At 40.3% G+C, this 24,467-nt stretch overlaps 1 protein-coding gene across 4 annotated transcripts in view; it reads left to right on the top strand.

Moving 5' to 3' along the window:
• Positions 1–24,467, top strand: part of LOC120396977 — a 77,262-nt gene that overhangs the window by 717 nt on the left and 52,078 nt on the right. Inside the window, exons 2-8 of one of the 4 annotated variants that reach the window (XM_039522286.1) lie at positions 2,979–3,074; positions 4,979–5,078; positions 15,454–15,522; positions 17,820–17,850; positions 19,198–19,257; positions 19,688–19,768; positions 21,604–21,740. In XM_039522286.1, the coding sequence (XP_039378220.1) occupies positions 5,016–5,078; positions 15,454–15,522; positions 17,820–17,850; positions 19,198–19,257; positions 19,688–19,768; positions 21,604–21,740 (441 nt within the window). In that variant the 5' untranslated portion in view covers positions 2,979–3,074; positions 4,979–5,015. Of the gene's footprint in view, positions 1–34; positions 496–2,978; positions 3,096–4,978; positions 5,079–15,453; positions 15,523–17,819; positions 17,851–19,197; positions 19,258–19,687; positions 19,769–21,603; positions 21,741–24,467 lie in introns of those variants that run through there. The other 3 variants (XM_039522285.1, XM_039522288.1, XM_039522284.1) reach the window with 3 other exon arrangements.

The raw sequence follows: 24,467 nt of genomic DNA, 5'->3' as shown, positions 1-24,467 counted from the left end.
GCTTTTAAGAAAACGCCACCAATTCTTCCCTTGCTCAAAGGGGGTGGTGGAAGGCAATCCATATTCCTCGTAGCGTGGCCTTGCAGTAGTGGGGAAATGGGGGACCCACTCCCCATCTCCTGTGTTTGTGTTGTCTCCTAGTTTGTCGGGTCCTCGGGGTACAATCATGTATTGGGATTGCCATGTCCCCTTAACTCTCCAGCCTGGGCTGTCTTTCATAATTCTTGACTAGTGACAGTAGCAAATCTCTCCAGGTGCTGTTAACACTTAGCCACCAGCATGCAAGATACACCCAGATAAGTTAAATGAATGCTGTGCAAGCCACTCATGAACTATACAGAGGGAAACACCAGCAAATGCCCCCCATCCTGCACCCCAGAAATGTACCATCTTTCATGGCTCAGGATCTTCTCACTAATTAATTCACCACTTCATCAAAGGATAATGGATATGTACCAGCTTATGTAATCTCATCCACTTTAGACAAACTCACTGGTAAGGTAAAACAGTAAAATAAGTTCAAGTGTTTATAAGCGGTAGGCATATAGGACAAAGATTGTTCCGAAAGAAATAAAAGCAAAATTGCAGTCTAAATTCTAAACTTTATCAGACTAAGCAAGATTTGAATCAAATAGCTTTTCTCACCCCACTGGATGTTGTAGTCATATTACAGTTCTTAATACACAGGCTGAATTTCTTTCTCTGCCTGGGACCAGTTTCCTTAGTTCAGACTTACTTTCTAGCATTCTTGTTGCTGGTCGGTAGCTCATGATGGTCGCTTAATGATGCTTAATGTCTGTTTGGGTATGGCTCACCTCCTTAGTTGTCATTGGCAAACTAGCAGTGGACATCTCCCAAACCCACAACATATTTCAATAACAATATATCAAAGTCTCATAACTTCATACACAATGATATACATAGCAGGGTGAATTTTATTTAAATCACTAGTAAGGAAGACTCGATTTAATCATGGATCTCTACATAAAAGTGCATTTTTGTTGGTTATTATAACCTTAATACATATTCCTCACAACTCAGAGATAGATGTAGGTTTTATTTTTAGAAGGTACACACTATACATTTGAAAAGTGATTTATTTTGAAAACTTTTCAGATTAGTTTTACAGCTATATTTGAAAATGAATGGTTATTTCATTTACCAAAGTTAACTGAAACAGATATTTATGAAGTCATTGGGAGGTGAACTATCTCCAATTCCACAGGATAATCATTAATATTTGGAGGATTTTCTTGCCATGCTGAATTAGAAGGAGAACATCACCAGACAGACATTTAAATTGTTTTATTTAACTAAAACAACAACATTACGTATTCTGGATTTTTTTCTTCAACAGCAAACATAATATTTTAACAAAACAAGCATATGAATTTTTGAATTTAGTTAAACATTCAATTTTTTTAAAATCAGGTTTGTTTTTGTTAAAATTGTTTTTAACTAAAATGGTTAAATTAATTTTTTTTTTAAAAAAAGCAAAAATTAAATAGACTATGTCATACAGATCAACATGAGAAACTTAAAATGTTGGCTTCTGCAGCTAAAGTCATCTTCACCTTAATTTTCCTGTTTGTTCATAGTCTGGAAAAGAAAAGCAAGCTTTCCTGCTTTTTCAGGTCCCAAACAATTTCTCAGTTTGGAGTGAATTAGTCCAAGGATGAAAATATTCTTTCTACACCAGCAGAAGCTCCTGCTGTTAAAAGTGAGATTATCACTTCAACAGTCTCTGAATCCAAGTGCTTAAGTGACTTCCACCAGTTCACTGGTGTGACTTTCTTTAAAACATCAGCAGCAAACATATATTTCTTGATTGGTTCACCCTTAACTCTGAAGTTTATTATAGTTGGCATTATGGAGGGATGATTGCTGGGTGTCCATGTCATAGCCAACGCTTCTTCTTCAGCAGTTAAGGTTTGACCCTGGTACCGAGTACTGAGAATATTTGCAAGAAAATGAGCTGAAGATAGTGCTTGTCCCATTTGGTTTTTTAATGCTTTTAATTTAACTCTGTCATTGCATATTTCTTGTTTTAAGATCTCACTCAGTTCCTTCCAAATTTCAACAGCATCAGCAATAAAACAGCTATTTCCCTGCATTTTGTTCAAGGCTACAGAAATAGGTTTCAGGGTACTCAGCATATGTTCAACATTTCTCTTAAACCCAATGTTAAGAACTTTGGCTGTGACAGTGCCATCTATTTTTTCACGATTTTGTTCACAAACTGTCATCAGATTAGGCCAGTTCTTGATATAGTGCACAAAACAGTCCACTACTGAGTTCCATCGCACGTCTTGTGCGAGAGTGAGCTTGGTTCCTCCCATTTTTCAGAGCAGCTGCTGCACAGTGGTGGTTACAGAAGTATTTTGCAATTTCAACAACATTAGCCTTTATTTCTGGAAGGAGGTGTATCAAATGAGCACTGCAACCTTATGTTATTAGCTTGGGACTCTCTTCTAAATAATTTCTTCTCATCTTGGATACATTTGCAGCATTGTCTGTGACCAAGCTGCATACTAGACATTTGAATTTTTTTTCACAGTTTGTTATAGCTTTTACTGCTACTTCTTGTAAGTATTCTGCTGTGTGTGCATTTCCTGATGTATCAATTGTTTCTGCAGGGAAGCCTTCCCTTCTTCTGTTGTCTCACAAGCACATACAACAGGATCATTGTGGACATTGCTCCACCCATCAAGACTTAGGTTAACAATTATACCCTCTAGACCTTTTGCACACTGCTCAATTTCTCTCTCATACACTTTATCCAGCAATTTGCCTGCGACATCTGCTGAATCACGTTAATGAAATGTGGGTTCTCAATCATACAGAAAGGAGAGTTTGTTGCATAAACAAATCAGGCAATTTTTTCATCAATTACCTCTTTGTAATCTGCTGGTTCTAATCACAAACTTATTTATGGTTGTTTCTGGATGATGGAGATTTTTTTTTTCTTTTTGCTACAGGTGATATACTGTGGCTATGTGACATACATGATGTGACTGAAACACTATCGTTGGCAGATAACACTGAAACTCTAGAAAATGATGGTGATCTTGAAGGTGGATAGTCTTCAGAATCCTGTATGTTAAGGATGGATTCTCCTAAACAAAATAAGTCAATGCAGTTATTTAATTATTATTACCATACTGTTCATTTAGTATTACTCATTGCATTCACTGACACTCAGTACTATTTTAAAGGTGAAATTGTAAAAGGAAGATCTGTCCATTTCAGCTATTTATTTTTTATCATAACTGCATCTAAAATGATAGTACCATAGAGTAACAACTATATTGTTTGCTCAAACATGAGAATTCAGAATAGTCCAAAAGGAAGACAGGCAGTCCTTAAGAAAGAAGTATGAAATAGAAGAGTTTACCAACCTGAAGATCCTGCATGTTCTGACATGTTTCTTTCATCATCTTCAACATAGCTTCCTCCTGAGAAGGAACACTTCTCATGATGTTGTTTCATTTGAGCAACCAGGCCTTGCATTGCTTTGTTGCACTGTTTGCATTTTGCACGCATGCCTGTCTTACCCACAGGTAGAGGAACTTCATTAAAATATTCCCAGACTGGGTTTCTTTTACGGCCTGCTGCCGTTATAGGTTTTCCCTTCTAGTGAGAGAATGGTTTGGAAGATCTCAAATCAATGAAAGCTACACTAAGAGAGACCTCAAGACTTCTGGAATATGCTGCTCAAACAGTTTCACTTTTGTTTCTATCGCCCATTCCTCCCTTCTCACATTTATCTCTCGACGACTTCTCCTTATCCAGATCTGTTCCGCCGCTAACAATCTTCTATTCATTGAACTTTTTGAAATTTTGTGTACAAACAATTGCAGAGGGACAATAGGGTTGAGGTCTGTTATTTCTCACCTCTATGTATTATTTATTTATTTTATTTAAAAACATTTTTGCTGTTGACAAGCATGTTATCTCTGGAGACACAAATCCACAGTTTGAGAACTGCAAAACTAAGCATCTCTGATAGTCAGGGCTTTGGAGCTGTGCTCCGGCTCCACTCCAGCTCCAGGCAAAAACCTGCAGCTCAACTGCTCTGCACTCCAGCTCCGGGCTCCGCTCCAAAGCTCTGCTGGTAGTGGATGTGGGTATGTGTGCAGCATTTTGGAGCAAGCCTCCCAGCCCTAGATGATACATTAGGGATTCATAGTTGTGCTCTAAAAATAGTTGTGGCTCAGGCTGGAACTCTGGCTCTGAAGACCATCCTCTGCCCTAGGCTTCGGAGCCATAACCACGATTTCACAGTTCTGTCTATACAGTTATTTTTGGAATAATAGTGTTAGACCTGTTAGCTTAAGCCTGTTGACCCAAGCTGGGAGACTTGCTCCAAAATGCTCTGTGGACATATGGATGCCAGGTAGCTTCCTTACTGGCTGTAAAGACTGTTGCTCAGGTCTCTGCTAGAGACTGTTTGCACAGTCTGGTAAATAGTCTGCATTGGTTAAATATGGTTCATATTTTCAGGCTTTTCTTTACAACTGTAAGAACCAGAAACGTTTTTTAAAATGTAATCTTAGATTCTGATATCATGCGTCTCTGGAAGCTGGGCTCCTAAACACATGGCTGTTATATCTGTGCCTTAATCTGGCTTTGTCCATACATGTATCTGAAAAGCTAAAACCTGAGAACAGTGGCAGAGCATGTGATTATAGTTTAGATGTGTGTATTTTTATGCCTGGTGTGTAGGGTTTGGGAGAGTACCACTACCCCTCCCCTCCAATTTGAGGCCTGCTCTTAATGAAACAATGATGTTCTCAAAACACAATAATTAGCCTGGAAATTCAGAGCTAAACTTCCAGGTTACTGAAAAGAAACCACCCCAAACCCAAACATTTAAAATATGCATACACCTAGCTACTATAACATGTTAATAGATTAAATCTTAGATAGAAATCTTGTGTCTTGCAGCCAACTAAAGTAATACTTAATATTTCTGTAGCTTTCCTAGTGCTTTTCATCTCTTTTAAACCTCAAACATGGACACCGAACCTGAGGTAAAGAAAGAGAAGAAGCAGCATCAGCATCCTTTCTACTGCAATGTGAGTACTTCATATTATTAAGGGCCTTTGACAAAGTATAATTTTATCCATTGTTGAAAGGTTTGAGAGTAGGAACAAAATCAAAGAGTTTGGGGAAACAATTGAAAACTAGTTTCAGAGAGGTAGCCGTGTTAGTCTGTATCAGCAAAAACAACGAGGAGTACTTGTGGCAACGTAGAGACTAACACATTTATTTGGGCATAAGCTTTCGTGGGTTAAAACCTACTTCATCAGATGCATGGAGTGGAAAATACAGTAGGAAGATATATATACAGAGAACATGAAAAGATTGGGGTTGCCTTACCAATTCTAATGAGACAATTCAATTAAAGTGGGCTATTATCAACAGGCGGAAAAATCACTTTTGTAGTGGTAATCAGGGTGGCCCATTTCAAACAGTTGACAAGAAGGTGCGAGTAACAGTAGGGGGAAAAATTAGCATGGGGAAATAGTTTTTAGTTTGTGTAATGACCCATTCCCTCCCAGTCTTTATTCAGGCCTAATTTGATGGTGTCTAGTTTGCAAATTAATTCCAGTTCTGCAGTTTCTCGTTGGAGTCTGTTTTTGAAGTTTTTTTGTTGAAGAATTGCCACTTTTAAGTTTGTAACTGAGTGTCCAGGGAGGTTGAAGTGTTCTCCGACTGGTTTTTGAATGTTATAATTCTTGACGTCTGATTTGTATCCATTTGTTCTTTTGTGTAGAGACTGTCCTGTTTGGCCAGTGTACATGGCAGAGGGGCATTCCTGGCACATGATGGCATATATCACTTTGGTAGGTGTGCAGGTGAACGAGCCCCTGATGGTGTGGCTGATGTGATTAGGTCCTATGATGGTGTCCCTTGAATAGATATTTGGACAGAGTTGGCAACAGGGTTTGTTGCAAGGATAGGTTCCTAGGTTAGTGTTTTTGTTGTGTGGTGTGTAGTTGTTTCAGGCTGGGGGGCTGTCTGTAAGCGAGGACTGGCCTATCTCCCAAGGTCGTCCTTCAGGATAGGTTGTAGATCCTTGATGATGCGCTGGAGAGGTTTAGTTGGGGGCTGAAGGTGACGGCGACAGCTAGTGGCGTTCTGTTACTTCCTTTGTTGGGCCTGTCTTGGAGTAGGTGACTTCTGGGTACTCTTCTGGCTCTGTCAATGTGTTTCTTCACTTCAGCAGGTGGGTACTGTAGTTTTAAGAACGCTTGATAGAGATCCTGTAGGTGTTTGTCTCTGTCTGAGGGATTGGAACAAATGTGGTTGCATCTTAGAGCTTGGCTTTAGACAGTGGATCATGTGATGTGGTCTGGATGAAAGCTGGAGGCATGTAGGTAAGTATAGCGGTCAGTAGGTTTCCGGTATAGGCTGGTGTTTATGTGACCATTGCTTATTTGCACTGTAGTGTCCAGGAAGTGGGTCTCTTGTGAGGTTGATGGTGGGATGGAAATTGTTGAAATTGTTGAAATCCTGGTGGAATTCCTCAAGGGCTTCTTTTCCATGGGTCCAGATGATGAAGATGTCATCGGTGTAGTGCAAGTAGAGTAGGGGCATTAGGGGACGAGAGCTGAGGAAGCGTTGTTCTAAGTCATCCATAAAAATGTTGGCATACTGTGGGGCCATGCGGGTACCCATAGCAGTGCCGCTGACTTGAAGGTATACATTGTCCCCAAATGTGAAATAGTTGTGGGTGAGGACAAAGTCACAAAGTTCAGCCACCAGGTTTCCTGTGACATTATCGGGGATACTGTTCCTGACAGCAGGTAGTCTATCTTTGTGTGGAATGTTGGTGTAGAGAGCTTCTATATCTATAGTGGCTAGGATGGTGTTTTCTGGAAGATCACCAATGGATTGTAGTTTCCTCTGGAAGTCAGTGGTGTCTCAAAGATAGCTGGGAGTGCTGGTAGTGTAGGGCCTGAGGAGAGAGTCTACATAGCCAGACAGTTCTGCTGTTAGGGTGTCAATGCCTGAGATGATGGGGCATCCAGGATTTCCATGTTTATGGACCTTGGGTAGCAGATAGAATACCCTGGTTGGAGTTCTAGGGGTGTGTCTGCAGATTTGTTCCTAGGCTGCTTCAGGGAGTTTCTTGAGCAGATGGTGTAGTTTTTTTTGGTAACCCTCAGTGGGATCAGAGGGTAATCACCTGTAAAATATGGTGTTAGAGAGGTGCCTTGCAGTCTCTCATTCATATTCCAACCTATTCATGATGACGACAGCACCTCCTTTGTCAGCCTTTTTTTATTATGATGTCAGAGTTGTTCCTGAGGCTTTGGATGGCATTGTGTTCTGCACGGCTGAGGTTATGGGGCAAGTGATGCTGCTTTTCCACAATTTAAAATGGCTTGTGGTAGCATCTGTCTGGTGATTTGCCCAACTGTTACCCAGGTTCTGGAACCCCTCCTCCTCCCCTCTTTTTTATTTATTTATTTGAATTACCCCTATCATATTTCTAGCTGGTTCCAATACAAGGTTTCCCTGTGCAGATACTTGACTCTTTTTCTCGCTATTAAAATGATAATCCAACTCTATTAGACCAGCTATTTCTGACTACAGACATCATGCATTATCTCCTTTCAGGTACAATATTTTTTTGATTCTCAAGATCAGAAGAGAGAAAAATGTTTTAAGTAAAGAAATAGTCTCCACAGATATTCCATTCTTTAAATTGCCACATAGGTCTGGAATCTTTGCAATCAGTTGACACCTAACTGTAGAGTCTTCCTTTGATATGTGTGCACTGCTGCACAGAAGCTGTCCATACCCAAATATCGTTAGCTAATAGTTAAGGTTGAGAGTGCTAGTCAAGCATTTCACGTGTGTCTGTGGGTAAAGGGAAAATTATAGAAGTAGTCACTGCTGTTGTTCTTAACAGTCTTCATTAATGCACACCCATAAACTGGAAGTTAAGAATATTTTGAATGCTGTATAGAGATAGCTTGGTCCTGCAATGATGCCCTGGATTAAAAAACAACCAAGGATATGTCTACCCTGCTGTTGCAGATGGGATTGCAGCTCATGTTTGCCTATCTGAGCTTCAAGATTTCATCAAAATAGACATGAAGCTGCTGTAGTGCTGAGCTTCAGTAGGGCTGCATAAGTGCACCTGGAACCCTGGGTTTGTAATCATGTTTCTAGCCCATGCTGAAACCATTGCTATTTTTAACCATGCTAGGTAGATTAAAGCTAGAGCAAGTATGTCTACCTGAGCTGCAATTGCACCTCCAATTACAGTACAGTAGAACCTTGGGAATGGAGGTTCTTTGTAACTCCAAAATGTTTATAATTCTGAACTAAATGTTATGGTTGTTCTTTCAAAAGTTTACAACTGAACATTAACTTAATTCAACTTTGGAACTTTACTATGCAGGAAAAAAATGCTGCTTTTAACCATCTTAATTTAAATGAAACAAACACAGAAACAGTTTCCTTACTTTGTCAAATCTTTTTTTTTTAAACTTTCCCTTCATTTTTTAGTAGTTTACATTTAGCACAGCACTTTACAGGTGGTTTTGTTTTTTGGGGGGAGTGCAAGGGAGAAGGTCTCTGCTGCTTGATGGTGTACTTCCAGTTCCAAATGAGATGTGTGGTTGACCAGTCAGTTCATAACTCTGCTGTTCATACCTTTGAGATTCTACTGTATAGACGTATCCTGAGAGACAACCTTATCCATCCATAACACACACTTTCATCTCACCAGGGACCAAAACTATAATGCTTTGTGCTTATTCGTATAGTAATTGATCCAACTCTGTCCTTTGCAGCAGTAAGAAGTCTACATAAAGACATACTTACTGTGATGGGACCCCCAGGGTACAACCTGGAACTGTGGGACCACTGTGCCCCCTTAACTCCCCAGCCTGGGCTGTCTCTCATGATACTTTGCTAGTGACAAGCAGCAAACCTCTCCAGATGCTATGATCATTCAGTTAACAACATGCAGGGACACACCCAGCTAAGTTGCATGAATACTCTCTAAGACACACATGAACCATATATGCGGAATCACCAGCAAATCTCCCCAGCCTTACACTCCAGAAATGGACCATCTTACACTACACAAGACCTTCTCTTGAACAGTGTAAGCTTATTAATTAGTTCACCGCTTCGTTTAAGGTTGGTGGACATGCACCAGTCTTTGTAATCTGAACAGATTCCCCAAGCACTTTAGACAAATTCACTGGTAAGGATAAAATATTAAAATAAGTTTCTTAACTACAGAAAGATAAATTTTAAGTTATTATTAGTGGTAGTTACCTAAGAAAATAACAAGTAAACATGCATTCTAAATCCTAAATTTTCAGACTGAGCAAGATTTGAATCAAACAGCTTTTCTCACCCCATTGTATGTTGAATGCAGGTAACAGTTCTTAATACACTGCTGAATTTCCTTCTCAGCCTGGTACCAGTCTCCTCACTTCAAAGTTTTTATCTTCCCAGCATTCTTGTTGTCTTCAGCATAGGTGGGGAAAGAGAGAGGTGGTCTCATGATGCCACTGTCGCTTATTTTATACTCTCAATTCATGTCCCAGGGAAGATACTGGCCCAGACATGTCCTGGTGGGCCTTGCTGAGTTATAGTCATAGTCAATTCCCATTTTGTGGTGCCTGCTCAACTGTTTTGTATAGAATTGTAAATTTCTTGTTTACAATTCCCCTGCTGGTCAGTGGCTTATGATGGTCGCTTTACACGCATCTGTGTATGGGTCACCTCCTTTGTTGCCTCTGGAGAGCTAGCTCTGGGCGACTCCCAGAGACACAACATATTTCAGTGTCAGCCATATATCGGAATATTATAATTCCATATACACACATTTTTACAGAACAGTGAATTTCGGCATATGACCTTTCATATGACACCTTGCAAGGCATGCTTTGTGTGAAATATCACAACCATATTCAAATGATGAATATGGGAGTTACAGGGTGCTACTTTGAGGTACAGTGCATCATACAAATTGTTAATTGAACAGTCAGGATAGAGAAGACCATCCATGTGTCTGTCCATTTTAGGATGTTGAAGGTGCCTCTGGCAGTGTTCTCCAAGTGCTGATGTAATTAACATGCCACCAACATACTGATATCAGGAAATGCAGAGCTAGTGTATATCTATGTGCATAAACTTCCTAGTCCTAGACCATTCTCCATTTTAAAGAATTCTGGTTACACATACTGCAGACTGTTTAAAGTCCTTAAAACAGAATTAAATGCTTAGTGCCCTCCCCTTCCCCCCAGAAAATGGAGTTTGAAATGGATATAAACTCTCATGCATCAGGGTCTATGTCAGCCTCTAACTGATGGAAGTTAGAAAGGAATTTTCTTTATGAATAGGTTATTCCATAATACCCATTGTAGTGTTTCTTGAAAGGTGTGTTGCGTAGGACAGTAGACTGGGAGTTAGGAGACCTGAGTATTATTCTCAGTTTTGTCACTGAACTGGTGCCAGCCGATTTCCACTTCCATATTTTATCTGTCCTGTCTGTTTTAGATTGTAAGCTCTTTATAACATAGTCTGCAACCTTCTTAAAGCCTGTATTTATAAAAAGAGCAGAAAGATGTGATGGTGATGAGGCTATAGAATTTTGGGGGGCTAGGAGGAGCCTGGGGCTATTGTGGCCCAAAGAGGGGATTTGGGACTGGGTATGTATGGGGAATATAAGAGAGAGATGATGGGGGGGGGTGACATGAAGGGATGGGAGTCATAAAGTACATGGTGAAAGGAGGCAGCAAGAATCTGTTGTGTTCATGTGGAGTGGGAGTGAGGAAGGGGAGATGGAAGCTGGGCACGCAAGACTGACCCAGGACTTGAGGAAGGGGATGAGGCAGAATGTGTGGTACCCAGTGGATTTGTGGATGGGGATATAAGGGAGGTGCAGCAGAAATGAATGATAAAGCAGCTGAAGTGCTTTGGATGACAGAAGGTAGTGAAGGAATTGTGGCGGAATGTGAAAAATAGTGTTTGTGTGGCAGAGGCTGCGATGGACACCAGGTGAGTGAGTGGGAGGGAAGAGAGATTGGCTTTGGGCAAAGGGATTAGGCAAGTAGAGGGGCAGTGGAGGTGAGGGGAAGTAGGAACAGAGAGAGAGGGAGACTTAATAAACAGAAGTCAGTATCAGTGTTGTGAGGCAGCAGGATGTTGTGAGTATGAAGCACATTTAGCGAGGGCAGTAGAAGTATTCAGGGCATTAGGCAGATGGTGGGGGTGTTAGGTAAAGCATCACAAGCCTGGTCTACACTACGCGTTTAAACCGGTTTTAGGAGCGTAAAACCGATTTAACGCCACAACCGTCCACACTAAGAGGCCCTTTATATCGGTATAAAGGGCTCTTTAAACCGGTTTCTGTACTCCTCCCTAACGAGAGGAGTAGGGCTAATATCGGTATTACCATATCGGATTGGGGTTAGTGTGGCCGCAGATCGACGGTATTGGCCTCCGGGCGGTATCCCACAGTGCACCACTGACCGCTCTGGACAGCAATCTGAACTCGGATGCAGTGGCCAGGTAGACAGGAAAAGCCCCGCGAACTTTTGAATATTTCCTGTTTGCCCAGCATGGAGCTCTGATCAGCACGGGTGGTGATGCAGTTAAAAATCAAAATAAAGAAAGAGCTCCCACATGGACGATGCAGACGTGATCGCTGTAAGGGCAGGCAAATCTGTTCTATCAGCGCTCCGTTACAGAAGACGAAATTAAAAATCATTTTTTAAATATCTCCAGACAGATGCCATAGCAGGGACTCAGCGCACTGCTGCGTGACAAGCATAACGGAAAGCCAAAGAATCAAATGGACGCTCATGGACTGGAGGACTCAAGCTATCCCACAGTTCCTGCAGTCTCTGAAAAGCATTTGCATTCTTGGCTGATCTCCAAATGCTTCTAGGGTCAAAAACAGTGTCCGCGGTGGGTCAGGGCATAGCTCGGCAATTTACGCACACACACCCCCCACACCCCCAGAAGTGAAAGGGAAAACAATCCTCTCTTGACTCTTTTACATGTCACCCTATCTTTACTGAATGCTGCAGATAGACGCGATGGTGCAGCACTCAACACCAACATCCTTGCTCCCCCCACGCTATGGCTGGCTGATGGTACAATACGACTGGTATCTGTCCTCGTCATCAGCCTATTGGCACATGGGGCAGTGCAAAAGGACTGGTAACCATGATGACCAGCATCTGTTAGGTCGATCAAGGGCGCCTGGTCCTAATTTTTCCTGGTAGATGGTGCAGTATGGCTGATAACCATCGTCGTCATAGCAACAGGGGGCTGAGCTCCATCAGCCCCCACCCTTCATGTGTAAAGAAAAGATTCAAGTGCCCCTGAACTAGCAGAGGGATGCTGGGCTCCTCTCCTACACACTCCTTACTGTCCTGTCTGGACTATCATAGCAGCTGGAGGCTGCTTTCCACTCATTTCTCACTAACAAGTCACTGTGTCTTATTCCTGCATTCTTTATTACTTCATCACACAAGTGGGGGGACAATGCTATAGTAGCCCAGGAAGGCTGAGGGAAGAACGGAATCAACAGGTGGGGTTGTTGCAGGAGCACCCAATGTGAATAGAATACAGCTCATAATTTCTGCAGGATCTGACACAGAGCAGCTGTGCTCTCTGGTTCTCTGATACAGTGGTTCTCTAGTACACTTGCCCATATTCTAGGCAGGACTGATTCTATTTTTAGATACCAAAAAGGAGGGATTGACTCAGGGAGTCATTCCCAATTTTGGCTTTTGCGCCCCTGGCTAAGAGCAGCCAGGGGCACTTATGACAGCAGCAAATGGAACAGTGCAAAAGGACTGGTAGCCATGATCATCTTATTACCAATTTATGGATTGGTAGATGGTACAGTATGGCTGATAACCATCTCTGCTGTCATGCAAAAGCAAAAGCATGCTGCTGTGTAGCGCTGCTGAATCGCCTCTGTCAGCGGCATCTAGTACACATACGGTGACAGGCACAAAAGGCAAAACAGGCTCCATGATTGCCATGCTATGGCATCTGCCAGGGAAATCCAGGGGGAAAAAGTGCGAAATGCTTGTCTGCCGTTGCTTTCCCAGAGGAAGGAGTGACTGACGACATTTACCCAGAACCACCCGCGACAATGATTATTGCCCCATCAGGCACTGGGATCTCAACCCGGAAATTCCAAGGGGCGGGGGAGGCTGCGGGAACTATGGGATAGCTACGGAATAGCTACCCACAGTGCAACGCTCCAGAAGTCGATGCTAGCCTCAGACCGTGGACGCACACCACCGATTTAATGTGTTTAGTGTGGCTGCGCGCACTCGATTTTATACAATCTGTTTTACAAAACTGGTTTATGCAAAATCGGAATAGTCCCGTAGTGTAGACGTACCCACAGAGAAACTCTTTTGTCTATGCATTGTGAGGACTCTCCAGTAGAGGGAAGTACTAACTCTGCGGGTAGAGGGTCATTGGTGCTACCTATAAAAGGCAGCACAATAGCCCAACTTCCTACTCTGGCTGTACGTACGGGCTTTGCTGGGTGGGGAAAAGGCTCTTCCTTTGAAGGTCCTCGCTCCCAGAAAGATTTCACAGAACAGCGGACCCTCCTTGGCAGGCCCTTGGAGAAAGAAGATGGGTGATGTGCCAAACAAGCCAACTATTCTCCAGAAAACTATACAGAGAAGTGGGGGGGAATGGTCACCATACCCCACCCCCAGAGTATTTAGATTGGAATGCTGGATGAGACAACATAGGGGGATTGTTTGGCATGGATTGGGGGAGTTGGGTGTTGTGTGAGTTTGGAGGGGAGAGTTTCTTGGTTAGGAAGGGACATGGGTAAAACAGGAGGTAGATGTGCAGAGAGTATGCACTCAACACTCCCCCAGAAGCAAAGCCCCTGCTAAGTGGAGACCTTGCTTCTTTAAATTTAATCTCTTCAAATTTGAACACATGAGGCCTTTGCATAGTGGGGGCTATTTTGCTTAGAAGGGAAGCAGGGTTAAGTCAGGGAGTATGCCCTATATATCTCTCCTGAGGAACCTCATTTAGTAGGCTCATTGGTGCCTGACAAACATACCTTGGCTTTTGAACCTGACTATCTTACTGAGGTTTGTGTGTATGTTGAGAGGAACTGGGATGTTTAGGGGAGTTGTGGGGAAGGAGTGGAGGCTCCTGGATACCTTTATTCACACATGTACACCACCTCTGATTAATCTCATTTGGCTCATCTTTCCACAAATGAGCCTACATAAATTTGTCAGAGTCTGATGAGTCTACTGAAGTTTGTTGGGTGTAAGGGAGAGGACTGGTATGTTTAATTGTTGTTACTGAGGAGAGTGTGGATGTTGGATGGGGGGAGCTGGCTGTTTGCAGGCACAAAGGAGAGCTGAGTTGCTGAGGGAACTTGGGTGGAACCAGGTTGTTTGGGGAGGCATTAGAGGGAGTGGTTGGAATGCAGGGGTGTGGAGTGTTTCTCCCTTCCTGTTAAATGTGGATACCTGTCAAACCTCATTAGGCTTGCTAGTCTCTGACAAGCGTATGCAAGCTCATTGGGGACTGAGGGGAGCCTATGGAGACTTGTGGGGTATGAGAGAGGATGCAGGCACTGGGAATATAGGGAGTCTTAGGGGATATGGAAAGTCAGGCAGCATGAGGTTGGAGATACAGGGTGTTAGGGCACATGGAAGGGATGAGAAAGGCACTGACAGAGCATGAAATGTATGTAGAGTGAATGCCTTAAGCAGATGGTGACCTCAGCTTTTCAGTACCTTGCTCATTCCCTGCCCAATATGAGTATACAAACCTTAAGAGGTCTACTTTTGCTTAAAGGACTCACTCACCCTGGGTACTTTTCAAGGGGTCTGTGGGGGAAAACATTCCTTTCAGCCCATTTCATTTTATATCAATTGCTTTCTCTTCAGTTTTGTAGTCCCTTCAATGAAGTGTTAATGTGAATCACACTTGCACAACAGAAGAGAGAGACAACACTTCCTGGTCAAAGTTTTCAAATTTCTTTAGAGCTTGGGTTTTATATCCTTTATTTTGGTCATCTTTTTGAAGATCACTGTTCCATACCTCTTTTAATGAGAATGAGAGAGATGGCCTCCGCTCTGGTACAATGCAGTTGAATGTATTTGAAGGGTGTGGGCGAACCTGAAACCATCTTATGCTATGGAAAGGGACTTTTAAATGAAAGACAGTACTTTGATCATCCTCTTTGGAACCCAGTGAATAGTGTTGGCTGCTGTTCAGTCTGGCTTTAGAGGACTTGTGTTTCAGCAGAAATCAATCTGTACAACCTCAGGGTGTATAACTGAAGTTTATTAAACAGGGAGATTTTGAATAGTTTGAAATATCAATGATATTTTTCAGAATTAGAGTATTTTTTTTGTTTGCATAATACTGTAGAAATAATTATGAATCTTCTTTTTAACCTAGATTTGCAAAATCTCGTGTGCTTCTGCATTAAACTTGCAGACTCATTTCCTTGGATTCAAACACAAGACGGTAAGATTGCGTGTGTGTGTGTGTGTGTGTGTGTGTCAGATTTTGTATATAGTTACATTAAACAGTGGTGATGTGTAGGATTGTAATCACTATTTTATCTTTTTAAAGTATTAAATGTTCTAAAATGTGTAAAATTAGCAAAGCATCTAACTTTTTGTTTAGAATTTTCTTGCTTTAACTGTTTCTTTTATGTACAGTAAAGCAGAAATTTTTTGTATAGCAATGATGTTTTAAAAGGTTCATGTTGATCTAGCTGTGTATGGCTGTCTGAATTAGTAAGAGCAACGGGGGATTTAAACATTGCAACGCTCAGTATTGCAGTGCCTATCTCCTAGGTACCCAACCAGTGGAATTCACAGCCTCAAGTTAGGTGCTTAACACTCCCTATACAAAGCATGGGAGCCTTGGCATCTAAGAAGGGGATTCTCAGAAACCAGAAAGTTGAGCAGGGTGCCATCTAAGCTAGCCAGGGGTGAAATGCAGATGGAAGAAGGGCAGGATTTAGGGCCCAGATTCACAGTGGTACTTAGGCATCTAACTCCCATTTGTCTGGGTCTTAGGTGTCTCTCTCTATTTGGGATTCTCAGCTGTGAACTCTTCTCTGAAGTTAGTCACCTAAGCCAGGTCAGTCCTTTCTTGTGGGTAGGGAGGAAAAAGAGAGAGATAGAGAGAGACCGACCTACTCATTGTAGCCTGTTGGCTAGGTCACTCGTCTTATCATGTCTGGTAGGGGGGGACACCTAGTTTGGGAAACCTGCCAGGGCTTAGCTATGAGCAAGGGCTCTGGGATGGCATCTGGACTTAAACGGCTTTGTACATACCCATTGGCATAAACTTAAGTGTTTAAGGGGGTTAGGCACATGCAACTTTAGGCAGCAGCTGAGCTATGGTTTTGTGAATGCCATTATTACCTAAATATTAGATTTAGGTGCCCAAGTTCTCTTTATAAATCTAGCCCAAAATATGTTTCAGAGCTTTGTGCCCTAGTCAGCAAGGGGCATGAGGCAAGATCAAATACAGATGCAGATATTTATTAATCTGAATAATGAGTCTAATATAATAGGAAACAGTGGATTGATTTAAATCAGAACAATGTAAATAATTGACTTTTACTAATGATTTAAATCAGCAAGCAGGAACCATTGATTTAAAAATCAATTTTAATTGTGTTTGCATTTGTACTTCTTAGCTATTTTCCTAAAGAAAGTTGATTCTAATTAATTGCTAACCACTGAAATGTTGATTTGCAACTAAATGCAGCCTTTACCCTAAACTTAGTGCTTCTCATTGCTAACCAAGAGGATATACTGTCTAAATAAACATAATTGCTGAAACATGTGTATATAGTCTTTAATTTTTACATTTTTATTATGTTAAAAATGATGACTTATGCATTTCTGATTTACTAGATGATGATCAATTTATATTTGTAATTGGTGTCAAGCTCTATTTGGGTTGAAGTGCAAGTTTAATTAAAAAGGCACAAAACCAGCATTTTAAAAAATGAAATTATCTTAAATGTGCTGGATACATAAGAAAAATGATATAAAAGTTTATCAAAACATGTTTTGCATTTTAAACTAATTGTTTTAGTAAACAAAAGTGGAATTATCTGTAGTTAGTGATTTGAACTGATCATTTCTGGTCTGTGTGTCATTCAAAATTTTGGAACTTGTACATCTCATCCTCTCACACCTAGTTTTTATTCATAGATTGGGAGTGAAAGAAAGCTCCCCTTCTTTTTCAATTCCCAAATGGTTTCTTAACTTTGAATGAACTAATCATTTGACTGAACTAATTGAATAAACTGAAATGAAGAAAATATTCTCTAACTGTAGAAGAGGCTCCTGCTCTTAAAAGCTGTCTTAGCATTGCAATAAACTCTGGTTCTAGCTGCTCAGCTAGTGACTTCCAGTAGTTCAGTGGTCTGGATTTTTTTAGAACTTGGTAGCAAATATGTATTGCTTAATATTATTTTTGTATTTAATTTCAGTGATTGTAATAGATTTAAGTCTAGGCCTTAACCTAGGTTGTCAGTTTTAAATAGGTTTATTTTTTAAGCCTGTATTTAATTTAAATTAAAAAAAATACAATGTTTACGATTTTAAAAAATTGATTTTTATTCACCCTGATATCCATCCATCCATCGGAGAAAAATTACGTGTACATTTTGAATAATCATCTTTTGTGTAACCCTGAATCTAATTAGTTTATTATATAAATAGTGACTGTCCATCTCTTTGACAATGTAAAATTTCTACGAAAACATTAAATTGTTTTTTTTCTCATTAATTTAGGTTGAAGAAGCTCTAAAAGCCCATGGTATTGGTAAGTACTAAAGTTTAACTTTTTGCTTTGGTTAAATGTTTTTTATAAACATCCATACAAAACCTTAAGTGACCTTTTTAAGAATTTTAATTTTAGGTCCAATCCTGCAGAAGACAGTGTAACTAATTGTGCTAGTAAGGGGTCTACAGGATTGGGCACTAGAATTGTAACTAGTAACATTTTGGGATTAATCATAAGAGGACTCTGAAACCTGGTCTGTACTAGAGAAATAGCTAGAAGAGGTTTGAATTGGTTACTTGTGGAGGGTTAACTTTTAAACCAAATGATAGCTATTTAATTGTCAACTTCAGATATTCCACTGCTAATTATTTTAACAGAAAAGTAGCATGGTTGTATTTCATAAAGTTCAGACTTACGTCATTTTACACACCCTCGGCCCTAAAGTTGTACTTCAGTGTATTTTTCCAGTCTAAATTTAAATGTCCAATTTCATTTTTTATGTCCCAGGATATTGGACTTTTCTTGTATTGTTTGGAGAAAGTTCCACAGCACAATAGACCCCTCACTGCTGGGCAGTTTTTCCCTTTAAAAAAAAAAATACATTGGAATTCTTTTTTATTACTTTTATCCCATTATTCCGTGTTAGACTAGAATTCAAATTCAGACGCAAGCATCACAAGGCCTGTTTAGTGCTCTTTCATGCATGGAAAAGTAAAGTCGTCTTAAATATTAAATTTTGAATAGAAATAACTTCTGCAATGTATGATTACAGTGGAGGAGGGATCTGATATACTTCTTCTTGCAGAGGAGGTGAAGCCAACAGGGTTTCCTCTTTGTCCTGCAATCTTGCCTTGTTTTTCAGGGCTTGTCTACATTACCTGTTCTCATCAATTCCCCTGTGTAGATAAGCAGTCCCTTGTGAATGCAAGGGTAACCAGGAGCACTATGCTCTGCCCTTATGCCATAGGAGAGTTCTTTATATGAAATTAACTAGCCCTTTCCAAATCTCCTCTCTGTATCCATAGGAGATTTTCACTATAGTGAGTTCTGCTGTAATTTAATACTTTGGTATGAGTTTAATTAATTGTAAAATTGGCAACCTGGTTGCTATTGTAATTTCTTGTCCTCTTTATTAAATTGTCTAGCACTAAGTTGGTTTATTGTAATTCTTTGATGTGAATGTTTGTGCTTCAACTGTTAACAGCAAAATTTAACTTTTGGTACACAAAGATTAAAGTAATATAATTTGGTCCTTTACACATCAACAAGAAGCTCACATTGTTTCCTTTAAACATGGTGTATGTCCAGTCTTTCTGACTGGGTTCTTCTCAAGGTCTCGTTCTAGTCTTCGTTCATACATTTGTACTCTTTTTTTTCTTTTGTTAGTTAAAACTGTGGGTGGTACAGGAGACCAAGCGAAAGCACCTATAAAACTTCCTGATTATGGTAAGTTAATTTCCTTATTCAATATAGTGCACAAACACACAGCTGTGCCATGATTTAATGTCCTCCAAGAGCCAGTGATGCTAGAAGTTAGCAGGTCATTGGGGAAATTTGCTTTATATTGTTTTTCCCCTTTTAGTACCTCTACAACATCTTCCTTGCAAGAGAAGACAGTGTGAGTGGGTGGAACTTCAGGGATAATGCTTCACCACGTCAAATGGCTCATTGCTGTGCTTCCTGAAGGGCATTGGAGAGCAGGGATTGGTTTGGATTTGTTGGCAAACTTAAGTCCGTGACTGGAGTGGGGGACACTACTTCCTTCTCCTAGATTTCTCACTGCTCTAGAGAGTATCTAACAGTACACAATGCATGGTTATTATTGCTTTGGTATAGGGAACTAACCACATTTTAATAAAGTGCTTTTATTTTATAGTTCAAACTGAGCCAGAGAAGTTTCAAGGACAAACCTTGGAAGAACAGCTTAATACATGTAAAGATTCAGAACCTGCACTTGGTGAGTATTTTTTTAAATGCTGTAATTAAATGCCAGCAACGTTTACATTTCCAGAGGGATTGAGTAAATTTGTTACGCTATACAAAGCACACGGGATCTTTATAGAGGAGAAGGCAAAAACACTGCATTTATTGAAAATATAACAGTTAGCATATGCTTTTTAGACAGACAGACAGACACACACACACACACACACACTCTCTCTCTCTCCCTCCCTCCCTCCCTCCCTCCTGCCAGTTGATGTTTATAGTTCCCAGTCTGTTGTAGCTCGAGTCAATCTAATGGCCAGTTAGATTGAGCATGAGTGAGGAGCTGGGCTCTTATCGATCGCGATCCGATGCTCTGAGGCTTTGCGGGACTAAACCCAGAGTTCCATGGCAAAACACCCCAGCTTTATAGTTGTACATTCCCATTTGAGTCCATGCATTTTGCAGTGTCATCCTGTAATCATTAGTCCTTAAGTGGTGTTAATCTTGGGGTTTTCTGCTGTTATCATTTGATGGTTATTGTCGGGCTTCCCATCGTTATTTCCTATTTGTTGTCTTGCCTTCGGGGGTGCCTGCCTCACCTCTGAGGTCATCAGTGCTGCTAACGTGTTTAGCATTGGATACAATGGATGTTTTCTGATTGTCTCCTGGTCTTTCCAAGTCTCTCACTTTTTCTTGACCATCTGGACATTTGTGATGGCTTTCACACCTTATCTTTTCCTGATGCATGCATTCCTCATTCACACAAACAATCTTTTACAGAAACCTTCAAAGGTATAGAGACAGCAGTATTTTATATTCAGCAGAATATGTTGTAAATCAAGCCTTGCTAAATCTTATAACTAAAACAATTCACATTGGGGCTTCAGGCCCTCAACATTCCTCTAATCTCCTTAACATAGATACAATGCAAGATCCTGTCTCTTACTTACTAAAACCTTAAAACAAAGAAATGTATATTTAACTAGAGTGCCTAATTTGCAATACATATAGGAAACCATAGTAGACATTATAACTTATTCTAAAACAAAAGGGTGACCATAATCAGTCATAAGGATTGTTCTGGTCTGTCATTCCTTTCTGCTATTCAAAAAGTGTGGCTGACAGGAGAAAATCAAATCATACATTAATTCTCATAGTACAATTATAAAATCCTGCTCCTACAAATGTGTGCATTCATAAGTATGAAATTAGGTAAACCTTATACAATTTACATTAGGTGTTCTGCTGGTACAGTGTGTAAGTGGATCTTACTGATGAGAGTTCTTGGAATTCTCATTGCATATTTATTCTTGATTAGGTTGGACATGTATCTGTTGAGAGTGTGGGTTACAAATAATGTGAGGCTATTTATACTAGAAGCTACTCTTGACTAAATGATTCTGTGATTACTCTTATTATAATATCATAGTTGATGCGTTTGAATATAAAAATGCATTTTTATACAAACATGTTAGTTTCTCTTTGTTGGAGAGGAGACAGTCTATTTCTAAGGAACACAGAAAGAGACGGTAAGCAAAGGATTGGCCTACATTTTCCAAAAGTGACTAGTGTCTTTTGAATACCTCAATTTTTGTTGCCCAACTTGAGGGAACTTAAAGAGAGCACTTTTTCACAGGTGGATGGTTAGGAAGATGTCTTAAGCTTAGCACCCAAAAATCGAGATACTCAAAATAGCTAGTTATTAAAATCTTGGCCAATTTGTTTAGTACCTAATAAGTCACTAAGGCTTGCTTTAGTTTCTTTTTCTTGTATGAACTGTTGATCATCTGTGTACTGGGTAATAATATGTAGTGCAGATTGTTTTAGTAAACACTAAATTGTAAAATATTCCTTTCTTCTATACAGGACTTGAATATATAATTGAATACCGATCAAAAGAGAATCTCCTTGTTCTCTACGAGTGTCAGCTGTGCCACTGTCAAACCGGATTGAGTAACATGTTCATGCATGTTTATGGCTCTAAACATAGACTGGCATATCTGGTAAGTGTGTGTGTTTTTCTATCTATTTATTTATTTATTTATTTATTTATTTATTTATTTATTTGAGTAAGTGTTCTTTAGACTATTAGGTGGGTGGCAAATTCTCTACTTGTACCTTTCATTTTAAATATATTTTCATTAGGATGTTACACCAATAAAAATAAAATGGTTTTATATACACATTCTCTAAGGCAGAGATCTCAAACTCAAATGACCACGAGGGCCACATGAGGACTAGTGTATTGGCCCAAGGGACGCATCACTGATAACCCCCCCCTCGCTGCCCCGGGCCCCACCCCCACTCCACCCCTTCCATGAGGCTCCGCCACCACCCCATCTCTTCTTCACCTCCTCCCCTAAGCGCGTGGCTCCCCCCTCCTTCCCCTCCCTCCTGGAAAGTGCTAAGCGCTACCAACAGCTGTTTGGTGGCTTGGCGGTGGGAAGTGCCTGGAGGTAGGCAGGAAAAAAAAAAAATGAAGAGTAATGTAGTATAGTATTAAAATATAGTATGCTATTAAAAGTCAATTTATTAACTTTTTTATTAACTTCTTTAACTGTGATGTGAAAAGTCATTTCATTTTTGGCCACTTAGCTGGCAGCGTTTTGCATCAACCAGAGCATGAATATTAGGTTTGATATCCTGAGACAAAACCAATCTCAGTGTTGCTTTCAAATGTTCATCAGTGAGCCTTGACCTTAACAGAGATTTGTTAATCTTCATGGAAGAGAAAAACTATTCACACATATATATACTTCCAAACATTGCCATTATCCTTGCGGAAGCAGAGAATAACATGGGAAATCTTTCTTGTGAAAGAAACCTATGGAATTCCAGAATTCTAACATCTGTATACTTCTGCTTCAAAATGGTGTCACACTGAAGCTCCACTAACACCATCTGCATTTCCTCTGCAACATAGTTAATTTAATCAGCAAATGATGTGGAAAAAAGTTGAAAATGTGGTTCAAGTACCTTGAAATCTTTAATCCGCACATCAAACTGTTTGTGAAGTTAGAAATGATCTCTGCATATTCTTTCAAGGATTTGGGTTCAACTTTTCCTACAAGCTCTATTTTTGTTAGTCCAGATTGGACATCATTAGGATCTTGAATGCATCTTGGATTTGATGTAGGGTCCATGGCATTTTTCAACCATGTACCTTCAGTTAATTTGATACTACAGTTGCCATATGCAGTGAGCATTCAGGGCATATTCTGTGTGCCAAGCCAGTTCTTAGTGATAATATGGTTGTAGGCAGCCAATCTGGGGTGAAAGCTGTGCCCAACCTTTGGTTCCTTCAAAACATTTAACTACTGTACTATTGTATGGAACTTCTTCATTGGTACAAGGGGACTTTGTAGCAAGTGATATTGTCACAAACATTGGCAAAAAATCAACATGCCTAGATTTCCATATGGCACTCAGCATCTTGAGACTTTGAGTGGAGGATGGAAAGGAATGCAATTCTCAAGTCAGTGCTGGCTAAAGGAGTGGTCCCTTAGTAATCAATATGCAGCTCACAAGGGCTGAGGAAGAAAACTTTTTCTCAGAGGATTTTTGCTTTAACTTCATGAGAAGGATAAAAATTCCTAGGAGGAGGTAATGCAGTTCCTGGAGCTGTTGGCCCTACAAGATTCTGTAGTGAAAGGAGAGCAGCTAGCTCTCTCTCATTGCGGTTGAATCAAGAGGTGAAGCATAATTCCCCATAATAAGGGGGACACTATCAAGTATTGTTTACATATTCCTTGCATGAGTTTAGTGGAGGCAGTAATGGCCAAAATGAGAACTGACACTACAACAGGATATATGGTTCAGTTTCCCTGAGTCATGAAGAGATGTAGTGATTAAAGTACTTCTAGTAGGAAATAAGCACTATCATTTCAGATATTGCTGTTTGGATTGGTATCAGCTCTGCATATTTTTATGAAGAGAATGGATGTTGTAGTGGTGTTTTTCCACAAATGCGAAATTGTGTTCCTCTAGCTGGCTGAGGACAGCTCTTTAAAAAGATCCAAGAATCTATCCAGATCACTATCATATTGCTGAAATCTGAAATTGAAATTAATTTTAATAAAATTTAAAAAAATCACAGCTTGTTTCTTAAAATAATTTAGAATACATAGCCTATTCTAAATGTAACTTTGAAAAGTTGTCTTTACATCTTCAAGAGTATAACTCAAGTAGTCTTAGATCAAGATAAAAGAGTCAGCAGAGAAATGGTGTGCTTAACAGTTCTCTCTCCTATGAAGCTACATTAGTGACCTCTGGCAGTTTTTCCATTTTCCAGTGGGGTTTCTGGCTGTCAGATAGCTGTCTGACATTAAAGGATAATCTGTGAAGTTGGGCTGCTCAGATTCCTGCTGGGGGATGTGAGATACATTAAGAGCCACTCTTCTTGTTGGCAAGTCAATCTTAGAAGGGTTATTTTGGCTTCCTATGGATTCATGACATATGCTCCCAACGGGTGGAATGACATTCTCAGAACTATCTTTCTGGCTATTTCCTTAACATAAAATATTTAAGGAATACTGGCTTATTATCCAGGGCTACCATGAACCCTACCCACCATTTAGGTATCAGAGGGGTAGCCGTGTTAGTCTGGTTCTGTAGAAGCAGCAAAGAATCCTGTGGCACCTTATAGACTAACAGACGTTTTGCAGCATGAGCTTTCATGGGTGAAGAAGTGGGTATTCACCCACAAAAGCTCATGCTGCAAAACGTCTGTT

This window comes from Mauremys reevesii, linkage group 2, assembly GCF_016161935.1.
Source record: "Mauremys reevesii isolate NIE-2019 linkage group 2, ASM1616193v1, whole genome shotgun sequence".
Lineage (NCBI taxonomy): Eukaryota > Metazoa > Chordata > Testudines > Geoemydidae > Mauremys > Mauremys reevesii.
Note: the sequence above shows the minus strand (reverse complement) of the source record. Positions and strands in the feature narration are given on the sequence as shown.